Source organism: Uranotaenia lowii, chromosome 1 (genome assembly GCF_029784155.1).
Source record: "Uranotaenia lowii strain MFRU-FL chromosome 1, ASM2978415v1, whole genome shotgun sequence".
Taxonomy (NCBI): Eukaryota; Metazoa; Arthropoda; class Insecta; order Diptera; family Culicidae; genus Uranotaenia; species Uranotaenia lowii.
The window spans coordinates 157,683,423-157,699,443 of NC_073691.1; the positions used below are offsets into that span (position 1 = coordinate 157,683,423).

The 16,021-nt window shown below is 36.5% G+C and overlaps 1 protein-coding gene across 5 annotated transcripts in view; it reads right to left on the minus strand.

The window, feature by feature from the left end:
* LOC129740673 (putative SLC9B1-like protein SLC9B1P1) overlaps positions 1-16,021 on the minus strand; it is a 111,258-nt gene that overhangs the window by 39,388 nt on the left and 55,849 nt on the right. For 2 of the 5 annotated variants that reach the window (XM_055732414.1, XM_055732412.1), the window contains exons 1-2: positions 15,156-15,299; positions 10,476-10,800 (exon numbers count right to left, since the gene is read on the minus strand). In XM_055732414.1, the coding sequence (XP_055588389.1) occupies positions 10,476-10,800; positions 15,156-15,180 (350 nt within the window). In that variant the 5' untranslated portion in view covers positions 15,181-15,299. Of the gene's footprint in view, positions 1-10,475; positions 10,801-10,942; positions 11,094-15,155; positions 15,300-16,021 lie in introns of those variants that run through there. The other 3 variants (XM_055732415.1, XM_055732416.1, XM_055732413.1) reach the window with 2 other exon arrangements.

Here is a 16,021-nt window from a genome sequence, read left to right on the forward strand (position 1 = left end):
ATAACCGTTTTATTGCGTCCAGATTCAAGGTGAACTATGCTTAAATCTCCGAACTGCCCATGTTTAGTACCAAAAGATCGGTAATATACCCGAAAGACTATGAAGCTCTGTGAAATACTCTTGTGAATTTCAACGATCGTTTTTTTTTAAAAGACATAGGGTAAATGTACCCGACCTTTGCACCTAAGGCATGGTTTACCCTTTTTTTTCGACATTCCTACCTTCCTGTTGAGTGCACCATATAACATCCTTTGAAGAATTTACTTGCTAACTGGCTTAGAGTTCAACAAAAATATGTTTTCTCTATGGAACTTTCATTAATTTGAGTAAAATGCATGCAAAGTACTCACTGTGGTGCTCCAATTACTTGGCCGCCGTACCAATGGTTTGCCGTTTCGATGATCCGATTCTTGGCCACCAGCAATGTGCAATAGATCTTTACCAACAATACTCAATTGACAGTTAACAGAATCGTTGGCTATTCTGAATATAAGGCCACTGACAGAATGACGTCAGCTGAGCGTAAAGTTCTATGCGACGATGGAACACCGCGCTTCACTCATACAACAAAAAGGCTTTCGAAAACATTGATGAAATTTGGTTGGAAGAGAAGCACAAAATAAGCTTTCATTTCAAAAAGTCGGAAGTCCAGAAATTCCGCAATGCGATTTCGACACATACGGTTATTTTCACTACCAAACAACTGTCTTCATATTGTGGTGTTCGGCTTCATAAAGTAAGGAATTGGAAAATTCCTTGAATGGTATTTCAAAATTTTGCCCTTTTGAATTTGTTAGCTGAGATTATGAGCTTCTAGCAAGAGCCACCTCAAATGCCCGGGGTGTTGTGTAGTGGTTTGACACGCCAAATAGATGTTAGAATGTAAACCTTGCTAAAACAGTTTTTTTTAATTCGACTCACATCAAATATTTTAAGGAATAATTGGAAAGCAAACGATATTTTCCTGAACTTCCTACTTCTGTTTCCATGAAAAAAATTAGAACAAAATTCAAAACAATTAAATCTGAGTAGGTATATGGTTCCCAAGCAATAGAAAACGAATCCAAAACTCAATTAATTATGTTTTTTTTAAACTAAAGTCAAAATTACCATCGATATAACAATTTCTAGATAAGAAAAACATCTTAAGTCTTGTGAGATGCTTAATTTAACTAAGTTTTTTTTTAATACTTCGAACCACTGTGTTCTGTAGGAGACCACGTGGCATTTGCTCGGCAGACTGCAATGCAAATGCTGTTCGCACGCATACCAATGTACCTTCGATTCATGGTTCCCAAATAGCGATTTTTGAGTTAAGTTGATAGCAACGCACAGTGGTCCAAAAGGGCTAAAAGTGGAACTTTTTTCGTAGCGCCTCCGTCTTCCATCTTATCTCTTGAGTGTCTTCAAAGCATTTGCTTCTTCAAACATGTTTCATAACTTGAAAGTATCAAAAGTTAGTCAAAGTCCACTGTAAAAAAACTGAAAATTCTAACTTTTTATTTCAATAGATAGAGCTTTACTTTATACTGCAAGGTTGTAGAATACGTAAAAATATGAAACTTTGTTGAACACATAAAAACTCTATCTCTTTTCAGAGCAGAGTTAAAAAGGTTTTAATTTGAAAGTTATTTAAAAGTTAGTTTTTTTAACTTAACTATAGTTAGATGAGAATTTTCATGAACAAAACATTCTGAACATTTGTTGGAGCAATCAAATCCCACGTTTTGCACAAGATTTCAACATTCTACGACGTTTTCTAGCCAAGTTATTGCAAATTTAAGTTTTATTTTTACTCAACTTCGCGAGCGTTTATTGCAAAAATGTGCAAGTGGATTTTTGAAAATAGTACACTTAATTGAAGCTTGAACTTAGTGCAACAAATTGGTGTTGGCGCCATTTGTCTCCACGCGCACATATTTGAACACAACAAGCATACGTTTGATGAGTTTTGCGTGTTTCCATACAAAAATTATTTTCAACTGCCTTCTGCCTTCGTTTTGAGTAGCATCTGCGTAGCTTGGAAATAATTTTTTCTATTTTTTGTATGGAAACACGCAAAACTCATCAAACGTATGCTTGTTGTGTTCAAATATGTGCGCGTGGAGACAAATGGCGCCAACACCAATTTGTTGCACTAAGTTCAATCTTCAATTTGGTGTACTAGTTTCAAAAATCCACTTGCACATTTTTACAATAAACGCTCGCGAAGTTGAATAATAATAAAACTTAAATTTGCAATAACTTGGCTAGAAAACGTCGAAGAATGTTGAAATCTTGTGCAAAACGTGTGATTTAAATGCTCCAACAAATGTTCAGAACGTTTTGTTCATGAAAATTCTCATCTAACTATAGTTAAGTTAACAAAAACTAACTTTTAAGTAACTTTCGAAATAAAACCTTTATAACTCTGCTTTGAAAAGAGATAGAGTTTTTATGTGTTCAACAAAGTTTCATATTTTTACGTATTCTACAACTTTGCAGTATAAAGTAAAGCTCTATCTATTGAAATAAAAAAGTTAGAATTTTCAATTTTTTTACAGTGGACTTTGACTAACTTTTGATACTTTCAAGTTATGAAACATGTTTGAAGAAGCAAATGTTCTGAAGACACTTAAGAGATAAGATGGAAGACAGAGGCGCTACGAAAAAAGTTCCACTTTTAGCCCTTTTGGACCAGAGTGCAACGGTCTTATCATACAACCCAATTGGTATGAAAACATTTGTGCGTAGTTTTAAATGGAGTTTTAAAGAAAACATCAGCCCAAAAATACCTCTTTAATGAACATGTATTTTTTCCAGCTTCCAACACTGGTGGTGTATTTCGATTGAAGTTGCATGCCAAGAAAAGGAACAAAATTAGTTTTAAATTTTTATTCAAAACCTAAATAAATATTCACTCTTTAGTCTTTCTAGTATTTTTTGATTTTTTGCCGAGTTTAACTGTAAGCATGAGTATTTATTGCAAATTTTTCAAATGAATGTCCGCGTTTGAAAGCGCAAATGAATTTAACAGTTGCACTAGAAAGGTGAGTTCATCTGATTTTCATACGGTGATTTCCAACATAATTTCCTCGGATGCAGATCGAAAAAAATTAACTTCTTTATTAAAGTACAAACAATCAAAAAATTCGGTATGCACAGATTTGAAACAAATTATTCTCTTCGCAATGAAAATATATTTTAATTTTTTTAAGCTCAATTTGGACCTTAAAAACATGAAAAGACATGTTGGCATGCCAAGAAAAGGACCATGCCAAAATAGGGCTCACTTACCCTACACCGTTTTAGCCGATTTAGGCTTTACCGACTGAATAAATGACGTGGACAACTTAATATTAACATTTAACACCCAGTACCATGATGGGAATCGAACCAATGCCATCAGTGGACCAGCGATTACCGTCTTACCACGCTAACCACTCGACCACCGAGACGTATAAACATTTGAACAATTTTTTGTTTTTTTTTTGCTGGGCTACCTGACACACTAAAGAGAACTGTCCAAACCAAACTGAGAAAAAAAAACCAGAATTTTTGGTCAGTTTTGAACAGGTCGTATGAGCTGGCATGTTTCAAGAAAATTGCTGTTGGAGTTTCGTAACACATTCGCCAAGTTACATAAATAGTGTATCCTTAAACTTAAACGCTATTTTCTTCAAACTTGCAAGAAGTACTTAATATTGAACAATGAGATGCAAATGTTGATACGGGAATGAAACCCGCTTTGAGATGCCTAGAATTTTTTCAAAACACATAGTTGATGTTTGAATTAAATTTGATATTAAAAAGATTTTTTTAAATTTTATTTCAAGAATGCCAGTGTTCAAAGTCTTAAATATTATTATTTTTCCAAATTAAATTCTTCCGGCTATTAAAATAAAAGGCAAAAAAAGTTAATTTTCAACTCAACAATAATAACTTTACAAGTTTTATTCATCATTTGAAGATTAAACTGATAAAGTACAGTTTGAAAAATTTGCTTTCTTGAATGATCAACAAGAAACTGATAAAAATTAAAATAAGGAATTCTAAGTTTTGTTGTAAACATTGAAACACAAATTACCGAATACTGATTTAGTTGATACTGCGCATTAAACTTCAAAGTTGATGCATTGAATCAATTTCCAAACTTTTGAAAGATTAATTGAAAATCATGATCATTTCTTAAAAGAAGATTAAAAACAACAAAGATTAGTGACACGTTTAAAGTTTAAAATTTCAAACTTTGAATATTTGGTCACCGTCAAATACTATAAAAAAAAAGTTTTTTTATTCCAATCTTTAGATTAATGACAAGAAGATTATGTTTCCAGAAACAAAAATTCAGGATTGAAAAGGAAAAAAAACTAACTAAACAAAATTTTAAAAAATTAGAAATTGAAAATTTAAAAACTAAACTATGAACTTAGGAAATGTTATTTTTTTGAAAATTAAAACAAAACATGCAAAGATTATTTTTTAACAGTTCAATGAAAAAGTTTTCCAATAAAAAGTCATACTATTTTAAAAACTTATTTATAACATTTAATTAATAACTCAGAGGAATACATTTTTGGTGCCTATGTTTAAATGATTGATTTGTAAAATTCTCATTTCGAATGATTTGTTAGATTTTGTCCATTACCTCTTGTTTCGGTGATATCCGACATTAATAAGAATTTTTTTGTATTGAATCGTCAAAACTCCCGTATTTTATAGTATTGGAAAAAGTAAACAAAAAGATATCATTTATTACTATTTTCAAAGAAGTCAAAATTACTTGCGATCTTGTGAATGGAGATAATTTTGTTTTCAGAATTTTTTTATATTTTTTGCCTTGTTCTACAGTTTTGGCAAAAATGTAAAAAAATTCTCAATGATTTTCATCTATTTTCAAAGTTGCATATTAGGATTATTAGATTCTAGATTCTTTGCACTTCATAAAAAGGGAATTGTGTGACTTTAGTCAATTTAGAAAACCCTTTTGATTTGTTTTTTTTTCGGGGATTAAGTTAATCCTTTTGAATGTAGAGATGAGCATAAAGAAGACGCCTGTCACCTGTCACATGGCTACCAACTTGTTGATGTGTTATAATAATGAATGTGTTATAGAAATGAATTTTTAAATAAATATTGTTGGTTTCGAGCTTGTTTGCTTTAAAATCCCACTATAAAACGAAGTACGGTTTCTAAGTGTCTGGATTTGAGTTGCAATACAAAAAGTTTATTGAATTCAAATCGAAAGTCAAATCAAAATTAGAATCAATTCTTGTACGTCATACCGTGTCGTAAGGGACCATTCAAATATTACGTAACGCTTTTAGAGGGGGGAAGGGAGTATAGCAATTTGTTACGCTTTGTGAATTTTGCTAAGAAATTTAGAGACGAATGTATTACGTAGGGGGGAGGGAGGGTTGAAAATGCTCCAAAATTGCGTTACGTAATATTTGAACGGCCCCTTAGATGAAATTTCTTATGTAGGACTTAATTCCTTATGTAGGACTAAATTCCGTCGGAGTCGAGCTAACTTTCTGACACTTATTTTTAAACACATTTTTAAACACGTTTTTTAACACATTTTGTTAAAATTTAATTTAAAACACTTTATGTCATCAAGTAATTTTCCGTTACTTCGACAAATTCATTTCTAGAACTGAAAATTTTACTTGGAAAAAATCTCCGTGGGGGCCCACGCACGGCCTTGCTGCTGGGTGAGAATGGTCGTCATTCTTATTCGACTGCACATAGCCGATGTTTCCTCGGACTTCGATAACCGTTCACGAATTTCGAAAACTTGATCCAGTTGTCAGTTACTCTCTGCTGCAGTAGTACTAACATAAAAAAGTTAAATTTTGCCAATTAAAAGAAGCTCTAATTGCATTTATCAAACAACTAGCTGATCCCATACGAACTCTGTTTCGCTTTCAACTTGGAATATGTCATGTGTAGGGATGAGATGAAGAATATACAGAAATTAAATCAAATTTAATTAGGAATAAAATAAAATAACAGTTGTATTCGGCAACACTGTAGATGAATAAAATAAAATAAATTTCTATGACAACATTTGCTATTTTGGCAGCACTTGACAAACAAACAAAACAAAGTCAGTCATTGATCTATTCTTGCGAGCGACAGACGTGTTTAAGTGAATCTCTGAATTGAGATTCGTAAAATCACGACATCATGAAAAGTTTGTATGAAAGTCAATTGCCAAGAATTTTGCAAAAATACTGTACGACCACTTTTTCTGTCGTCTGCTACTAAAATTGAAATCAGGAATCAATTGACGGTGCCAAAAAAAACCCCGTGTATGAATTTTGACTCGATCGTTTACATAACAACGCAATTATTGCCAAACCCATTTCGGTGGCCTCTTATACAATCTTTGATATCTGAAATTAATAGCCCTTCCTTCAAAACTACCTCCCCCGCCCCCCCCCCCACCCCCCCCCCCCCCCCCATAACTTTCAAAGCAATCAATCCCCGAAAACTACCGTTTGCAAATTTTCATCCCGATCCTATTTATAATAACGACGATGTTGCAAAAATATTGAAAGGTTAATATGGACGACCCCCTTTGCCGGCACGTTATACTGAATTTAATACCTGAAATCCATTGCTCGTCTCTCAAAACTCTCTTTTACCAATTTTCATCTGAATCCGATGTATTATAACGACAATATCGCATCAACAGTGAATACATAGTTGATATGGACGACCCTTTTGGCCGACCCCTGATTTAAGTTTGGATAAGTGAAATCAACTGTTTGACCCTAATTTATTTTATTTGCAAGTTTTCATCTCAACCCGATGTATAAAAACGTCAATATCACTGAGATATTGAAAAGTTAATATGGACGTCCCCTTTTGTCGGCCTCTCACACTGAATTTGATACCTCAAATCGATTGCACGTCACTCAAAACTATCGTGTACCAATTTTCATCGGAAAACGATGTATAATTACGTCAATATCGCAAAAACAGCAAACAGTTAATACGGACGACCCATTTGGCTGACCCCTTACACAAAATTTGACACATGAAATCAATTGCTCGTCTTTCAAAACACTCAAGTGCAAATTTTCAACACAATCCGACGAAAAGTAACGTCAATATCGCGAAAACAATATTCGTCTTGTATGGACGACCCCCTTCAGAAGGGGTCATCCGTGCCAAATTTCAGACTTCTAGCTCTTAAGAAGGCTGAGTATATAGAGGACAAACAAACAAATAAACAAAAAAAAACAAACAAACTTACATACATACAGAAATTGCTTTTTATATATAGGGGAGAGTGGGGATACTTGATCCCCTTTTCTTATTTTCACCATATCTTTTTGGAAAAATTTAGCAACTCGCCGTCTTTGACATTTTCTGACAGCTGTAACTTCAAGTTTCTCTGCTCCAAAAATTAGAGCGATACTTGAACCCGTTGATGAACTAGAAGCTTTTTCGTGGGAGTAAAAAAATTGCGATTTTCTGTAGTTAGGGGAGATTTGATCCCCTAGTGAAGGAGACTTCATCTTTTATTCAGGAAGCCCTAATCCTTGTATAAAAATCAAACAAAACCCCAAGATAGAATGTTAATTGACTATTTTGGTCATGTTTGTTCTCATTTCACAATTTATAGCAGACATAAGAAGAAAATTCTATAACTTTGTCTCAACGCTAATAACATTGCATACTTAAAGACGCTATTTTTTATAATTAAGAGAAAATTAATTATTTTTACTCTTTTTTTCAGACAATTGTTTGATAAATATTAGTTTTTGGATAAATGCCGTTTGGAAGGGGGATCAGAGAATTTTATGAAATTTGGGAAGTAATCAAGATTTGAAGAAATGAGAGAAACAGGGGATCGACTGTCAAAAAGGAAGGCTACACACGCGTTTTGACGATGGAAGTGAGATTGAGTGTTGGAATTTCGAAAATTGAAATAGGTTTGAAGTGACTGATTCGAAAGGGCTAGCGCTACGCCCTCCGGACAGACCCGGAGCTATCAACACGAAGAAGAGGACCATTCGAAGGATCATCAGGATAAGCATTCTGTTTCTTTGATTATTTTTTTATAAATTTTCAATGATTTAAGAATATTTTATATAAGTATATAATGTGAGATGCTACGTATGTTCTTATTTTTCTTTTTTCCTCTAATGTACCCAAAAATGTACAAGAACGTTATTTAAAAAAAAGGTAGAACGTTCTATTTGGATTAGATTTCTCCAATGGTTCAATTCACTTTTTTTTCAATCTATTTCCGAATTTTTCTCCAAATATTTGATTCTTTACACTTTTCATACCTTTTTGAATTCTAACATAAATATGATTTAGAACATCAGATCGAATATCATTTCGATTTTTAAATTATGTGAGCAGAAACTATTATAGATACAGATAAAGATGGAAATCAAGTTTAAACGATTGACTTCGAATGTGTTTTAGTCATAATCTCCATTCAAAATTGTTGTTTCTTTTTTCGCTAAAATGTTTTAATAAATAAAAAATATATTTCAGGAGAAAAAATTGCTGATAACCACTGCTGAACACTAGTCAAAAGTGTTTCCTAATTATTTCCTTTCCCCCACAATCCCAACCAATTTTTTTGCAAGGATGCAGAGGTGACCTCGGTCCTTAAGCACAAAGTTGTTCTTTCATCCCTTTCTAATTTTTTCTAACCTATCCATTGACTACTAGGACGTGGCCGGCGCCGTTATTGATGTTCAAAGAGAGAGCATCAGTTTTGTGCAATGTAAATGTGTAGCCAATCCCAGGTTCCGTTCATTTGACCTCTGAACAAAATTGATGGCCTCGGTCAATCACGGAGTAGCAACCACTGGCGATGTGGAACTCGTTCTACTGAGCCACGCCTGCGATCTTGGAATCCGAAATGTATTGACTCGTATTTAAACCAAATTTAGAAATCAATCCCAGAGTATACTAGACTACTTTTAAATCCTTTATCAAGACATCTTAAGGTGTATTTCGGGTTCCACGATTCAAGGTGGATGTGAGTAGTCAATCAAGCTAAGCTAAGCTAAGCTAAGCTAAGCTAAATGCCGTTTGGAAGGGGGATCAATTGTACCCAACTCTAGGGGATCAATTGTACCCAATGGGTACTACCCATAAACAACATTTTAGAAATCTTTTTCTGAAAAAAGTTGAGAGTTTTCCATTGCTTTGAAAATATGGCATTATGAAGTTCATTTTACGCTCGAACGATTGATACATTAGAATGAATATATTGGTTATAATTTTTCCATGTAAGGAACATTTTAAAGTGATGAAAAAAGATCTTCAAGTTACATTTTGTGAAATTTTTCAAACAAAGTTCAATTACTCAAACAATTATTTTGTTAAAATTTTTTAAACTAGGTACAAGCATTGTTATTTTGCTCATTTTGGCACATTTTTCTAGAACATTTGATCTTTGTAAAACATTCCAGTTTCGAGATTTAGCTAAAGAATCAAGTATCCCCAGGGATCAAGTATCCTCATTCTCCCCTATAAATAAATTAAAACCGTTCGTTTAACTAGGATATTAGTCAATTTATTCATGAGTTCATGTACGATTACGCCTTTTCGAAAACTGAGCGCTTTAATAGTTTATTTGTAGCTTTTGAACGGCGCAACAAATGGCACTGTTTCCAGTAAATTTTAAATGTTTTTTTCTGATGATATCATTTAAATTTTAACACAACTTTTTGAAGGTCTTTTGTTCAATCTTGTACGTCTGTTCCCTGTGCCTATAATTCTTATCAAAAAATCCGATGATTATGCATTACACTTGTCACATTAAAGAGGAGACTCTTTCCTATCCAACGCGCTTTTCCTTAAAAATAAAACAAAAGAAGGGTTTAGATCAACATATTTTTTTTTTAAGATTTACAATCAAAACACAAAAGACAGTTTTTTGAATTTTCGCTAACAATTATTCCAGTAAATTTTTAGTTATGCCTTTTAAAGCTTAAATATATTGAGATATTTTAAAAATTTAAAGTTATGATTATGTTTTCGACCGAGAATGTTGGATGTTGATCAAATAACGATGGTTTTTTTTAAATTCCCGACGTTTCAAACCGTTTTGTTGATCTTTTTCAAGGGAATTTCCAGTCAAAACAACGGATAGCAAGTTGTTTTTTGAAAAAGATCAACAATATTGGTTGCTACTTCGAGTATTTTTAAAAAACCACCGTTGTTCGATCTACATCCAAGACCGAAAACGCTACCATCATTCGAGCTACATGATTATTGCATCAACAACAATTTTTTGAGCATACAAGTGATACCAAAATTAATAAAAATGGCCAAGTTTTCATGATGTGTAACTTTCAGACAAGCCAAGACAGTACATCTTTTCTTGCAAATGAGCTCAAAACTTTAGAATAGTGAAATTGCAACTGGCTACCCTATCAAGATATTTCGCAATCCTAAATTATACCGACATCCAGCAGCGCCTCACGTACATATGTATAAGTTTGCCGACTATTTACCTTTCATACGACTTATCGTCGTGCGGTTCCTGCTGGTTTCGGTTGAAGCCGGCCGCATCCCGGTGGGTGAACGGAATAGCCGGTGTCGCATTGATTTGCAGCGATTCCTCCGAATCCCTGAGCGAGTAATGGGTTTTCATGGACATGGCCAAATCTATCGACGGGATTGCGGTTTGTGATTTGGTACGAGCCGCAGATGGCAATGCCGATGATGGCGGCACCGAATCGGGCTGAGCTGCTTCCGGAAGCGCAGGTGGAGCCGGACTTGAAACCGGCGATAGTTCTGGGGAAGGCGGCTCCTGGTCGTCCACCGAGGTGATGTAAACTGTGATTCCATTGCGAGATAAAGAAAAGATAAAAGTAAACAAGCGACTCAATTGCAATATAGCTGGATACTGGCGCTCGGTTGCGTGGAAAAAAGATAGGACTTAATAAAAACGGCTAAATTGCAACATCAGTAAACAAACCTTTTTTGCGTCCCATGACGGGGAGCAGTTTCTGTTTGGTTTTTTTTATCGAACGAGAAATCAAATAAAACAACCTCCAGCAGAATCTGTGAATGTTGACCGACTACCAGTTTGACAGAACACGCGCTACAGATTGCCGTCGATATGTGTTATCTCGCACATTCGCAGTTTCGTTTCGCAGCAGACTGATTTCAGATGGCAGTCCAGCTGACACAGTTGAGATGTGCTAATCACCAGCCGCATCTTCTATTTTACCAATCAATAAGGGCAATCATTGTGTTAAGCAAGCGTCTTGAAATTGAAATATATTCTTCAACGCGTGCGTTAGGATGGTATGATAAAAAAAAACTGGATGGTTTTTTAAAGAAGTCTATTCAAATGGAGAAATGTTTCCCTGTGTAAACCAACTCACGCTACTACGACTTCACTTTGGCGATCCTTTCGATGATTATCGATATTTTTTATATGTTCTTCATGTTTGTTCAGCTTCGTTCACATGGTATGATTTTTTGGTTTGAGTACAAAATCAACAAAATTTTAAAATTCAAAGAAGATATTGGTGCATGTTTCGGAACATAAACAGTTTATGTGAACAGAACCCTAAACAAAAATGTTGTTGGTTTTCTCTCTAATTCAGTCTGGAAATGGAAACTTCAACAAATTAAAGCTTTCGAGAAAGGTACACCTAAATGATAAGAATCCCCGGCAGAAAACGCTCATTATGCCTTCATTAATGGTGCTCATACTGCCTCGGGGGGTTTCTCATTATGCCTCTACAGTGACTCGTTTTCAGCTTTCGGCAAAAAATTTTAAAATGGATTTTGAAACGTTTTTATCTACTTTTTCAAGTTTCATCCAATTAGGCAATAGACTATTTGAGAGTCTGAACACGAAACAATGATGTAATTCACATATTACAGCTGTTCTCTATGGTTAAATAAGCGTTTTCCTTACGGTGGCCATTATGCCCCCATCTCCCCTACTCAAAAATGACAAAAAGATGAAAAATTCAAAAAGTTAAAAATCAAATTCAATCAAAAGACTGAAAATTATGAAAAACAATTAAAAAAATGATGGAGAATGACAAAACAGCAAATATGTCAAATGAAAACAAACATTATAAACAAAACAAGAAAGGTGCAAAATGCATCAAAAACATGATGAAAAAAATATAAAAATTAATACAAATGGTCGGAAATGGACTAAAAATAACGTTTTTGGTAATAATAATAGTGATTTTGTAAAAATAACTGAAAATAAGTTGAGAAAAAAAACCGTTCGGTTTTGGCAACATTCGATTTTGTCAACACAAAATGTGCGGGCGTGTTGCCAAAATCGAACTTACTTAATTTAACATCGTCTTGAATAATCCGGCTGTTTGAAGCCATTTAATATATTTTGTTCCGCTGATGCAAATGAACAGAATTTCCTAAACATGAAGAATAAAGAAATTATATTCGAAGCTATAGGTTTGCTTACATTTTTCGATTTCGTGAGAAGGGAGTAGGGAGAAGTGAACCGTGAAACGTGATACGAGAGATGTGAGACGAGAGACGTGAGGCGAGAGACCTGAGACATGATACGTGAGACGGGAGACGGGAGACGGGAGACGGGAGACGGGAGACGGGAGACGGGAGACGGGAGACGGGAGACGGGAGACGGGAGACGGGAGACGGGAGACGGGAGACGGGAGACGGGAGACGGGAGACGGGAGACGGGAGACGGGAGACGGGAGACGGGAGACGGGAGACGGGAGACGGGAGACGGGAGACGGGAGACGGGAGACGGGAGACGGGAGACGGGAGACGGGAGACGGGGGATGGGAGACGGGAGACGGGAGACGGGAGACGGGAGACGGGAGACGGGAGACGGGAGACGGGAGACGGGAGACGGGAGACGGGAGACGGGAGACGGGAGACGGGAGACGGGAGACGGGAGACGGGAGACGGGAGACGGGAGACGGGAGACGGGAGACGGGAGACGGGAGACGGGAGACGGGAGACGGGAGACGGGAGACGGGAGACGGGAGACGGGAGACGGGAGACGGGAGACGGGAGAAGGGAGAAGGGAGACGGGAGACGGGAGACGGGAGACGGGAGACGGGAGACGGGAGACGGGAGACGGGAGACGGGAGACGGGAGACGGGAGACGGGAGACGGGAGACGGGAGACGGGAGACGGGTGACGGGAGACGGGAGACGGGAGACGAGAGACGAGAGACGAGAGACGGGAGATGGGAGACGGGGGACGGGGGACGGGAGACGTGATACGTGATACGTGAACGTGAGACGTGAGACGTGAGACGTGAGACGTGAGACGTGAGACGTGAGACGTGAGACGTAAGGCGTGAGACGTGAGACGTGAGACGTAAGGCATGAGACGTGAGACGTGAGACGTGAGACGTAAGGCGTGAGACGTGTGACTTGAGACTTGAGAAGTGGCACGTGAGACTTGAGACGTGAGACGTGAGACGTGAAACGTGAGACGTAAGACATGAGACTTGAGACGTGAGACGTGAGACGTGAGACGTGAAACGTGAGACGTGAGACGTGAGACGTGAGACTTGAAACGTGAAAAGTTAGACGTGAAATCTGAGACGTGAGACGTGAGACGTGAGACGTGAGACGTGAGACGTGAGACGTGAGACGTGAGACGTGAGACGTGAGACGTGAGACGTGAGACGTGAGACGTGAGACGTGAGACGTGAGACGTGAGACATGAGACGTGAGACGTGGACGTGAGACATGAGACGTGAACGTGAGTAGTGAGACGGGAGACGGGAGACGTGAGACTTGAGAAATGAGCGGAGAGAAGTGAGACTTGAGAAGTGAGATGTGAGCGTTTTACATCTCACTTCTCAGGTCTCACATCTCACGTCTAACTCCTTACGTGTTACTTCTCACTTTCCACCTCTCACTGGGGACTCAAACTTAAATTGGATATATTCCACAATAGTGAAACCAATTTTGGCCTATGGATGTTTAGAGCGGTGGCAGAAAGGAGAAGTTGCAACTGTTTGGACAAAACTAAATCACCTTCAAAGAATGTGTCTTTTAGGGATGCTTTTATCGTTCACAAAAACTCTCACTGCAGCACTAGAGGCTCTGTTTTCTGTTAAACCTTTACATGTTCTTAAAACGGGAAGCCTTCTCATGTGTTTTTTGTTTACATGTAGTTGGACTCTGACTATCAGGAAATATCGGAAGATGATCGAGTCATTAAAATTTGTGGCCTACATTTGTTAGATTAAAATAGTTGAATTTAACGCCAAACGATTTAATACTCTTGAGTACTTTTACCAATATGGGCTTAAAAGTCAAATTTCTTTCTCCCTAAGAATGGTTATCAGGTTTCGTAGAGGACCAAATGTCCTCTTATGCTGTATTCTATACTGACGGTTTACTATCAAACGGCCGTGCAGGTGCAGTAATTTACAGTCTCGAGTTGAACATAGAATATACTCAATCTCTAAGTAAATATTGTACAGTCTTTCAGGCTGAGATTTGTACTATAACACATAATTTAACAAATCACAGTGAAGCTCCACCACAATACTTCCGAAAAAAAAACGTTTTAACGGAAGCTATTCAAAACCAACTATTATGTAAGTAACGCCAGAAAATAAAAACTCACGAAAAACTGTACATTTCACTTTTTTTAAAATAACTACTCACAACTCACAGGATCCTTGATGAAGGTGTTATCCAACACCGAAACGTTGAATCAAAAATTGAAATTTTTGATTCAATAAACATGGATGGATTTACCGTTAACTTAAAGTTCCAAACTAAAAAAATCTAGTTGTTAAGAATTCTTTAAATTTATTTTACACATACAATTTTACACATAAAATTTTAAACATTTAAATTTTACAGTCCAAAATGACGATCCTATATAGATTGAAACATTGGAACGTCAAATAAATAGTCGTTTCGCTATTGAAGACTGAACTAAAGTCTTTTGAAGACTGAAATTCGAAAACTTCATCTTGAAATTTCCTATATAATCTATTGAAACTCAACCGAAGTCTGATTCAGAGTTCTGATTCTATATTCTGAATCAGAATTCTGACGATGAAATGAACTCTGATTTGGAAATTTCATCCTGAATTCTCAATCTTAATATAGATTTTAGAATTTGATGTCTCACTCTAAATATTGATTCCGAATAAATGTCGTCATGTTTCAGCTTCAAAACAAAGTTGTCAAACTTACTTCTTGGTGGAGGCAGTCTTCTCATTTGGAGGATCAAAACTGGCACAGAAAACGGTCATCTAATTTTGCTTCATCACTGGATGGCTGCTCATCTATATGGATCCGACTACTTCTATCTTCGATTAAAATCCACCGAAAACTGAGCCGCTCCCATTGATCGTGCACTTTCTTTCGAACAGCAGCCAAGCGGTACCGGAATCGAGATTTAGAGGCATTTAGTAAAGGTTCAAGCGCAAATTTTCCTTCATGAGTTCCTATAGAAGTCTGGGCCAAACGAAAGTTTGTTTTCGTTACCCCAACATAGATAAGCCCCAATGTTTGGCTTATCGGTGGTTTATTACCAGCGCTTAGCGGCAAAACATAGCTGATTATGGATAATTTTATTCGCTGGGACCGGTAGAGATTATCATCTTATTTGCTCTCGGTCGGTGACGGCATTATTAAATTATTAGGTATCGCAAGGGATAATCTTGAAAAAAGACATGTTGTGGAGAATTATTAATTTTTGTCTGGTCTATTTTTGGTTCTTCGCCATAAGACTTTGTTTATTCAACTGGTTGGCTAAATTTTTTCTCATTCAGTCAATTCAAGATTTAAAGGTTGACCTCCTCGACCTACTTTAACTAGTTCTACTATTAGTCCCAAATTTTGTTTTTAACCAACTTTCATCTTCTCTTGTTTTATAAAATTTGCTCGAAGGCATAATTTATTGCTCTCGATTAAAAAAAAAGTTCACCTAGAGAACATCTCGCGCCGTGGTCATCTTGGAAAGTTTTTCACTCGAGACGAGCCTCTCGGAGAATTTATCTTTTTTAATGTGACACCGACTAGGAAAATTTTCGAACAAGAAGTCCTCGAAGTCTTGT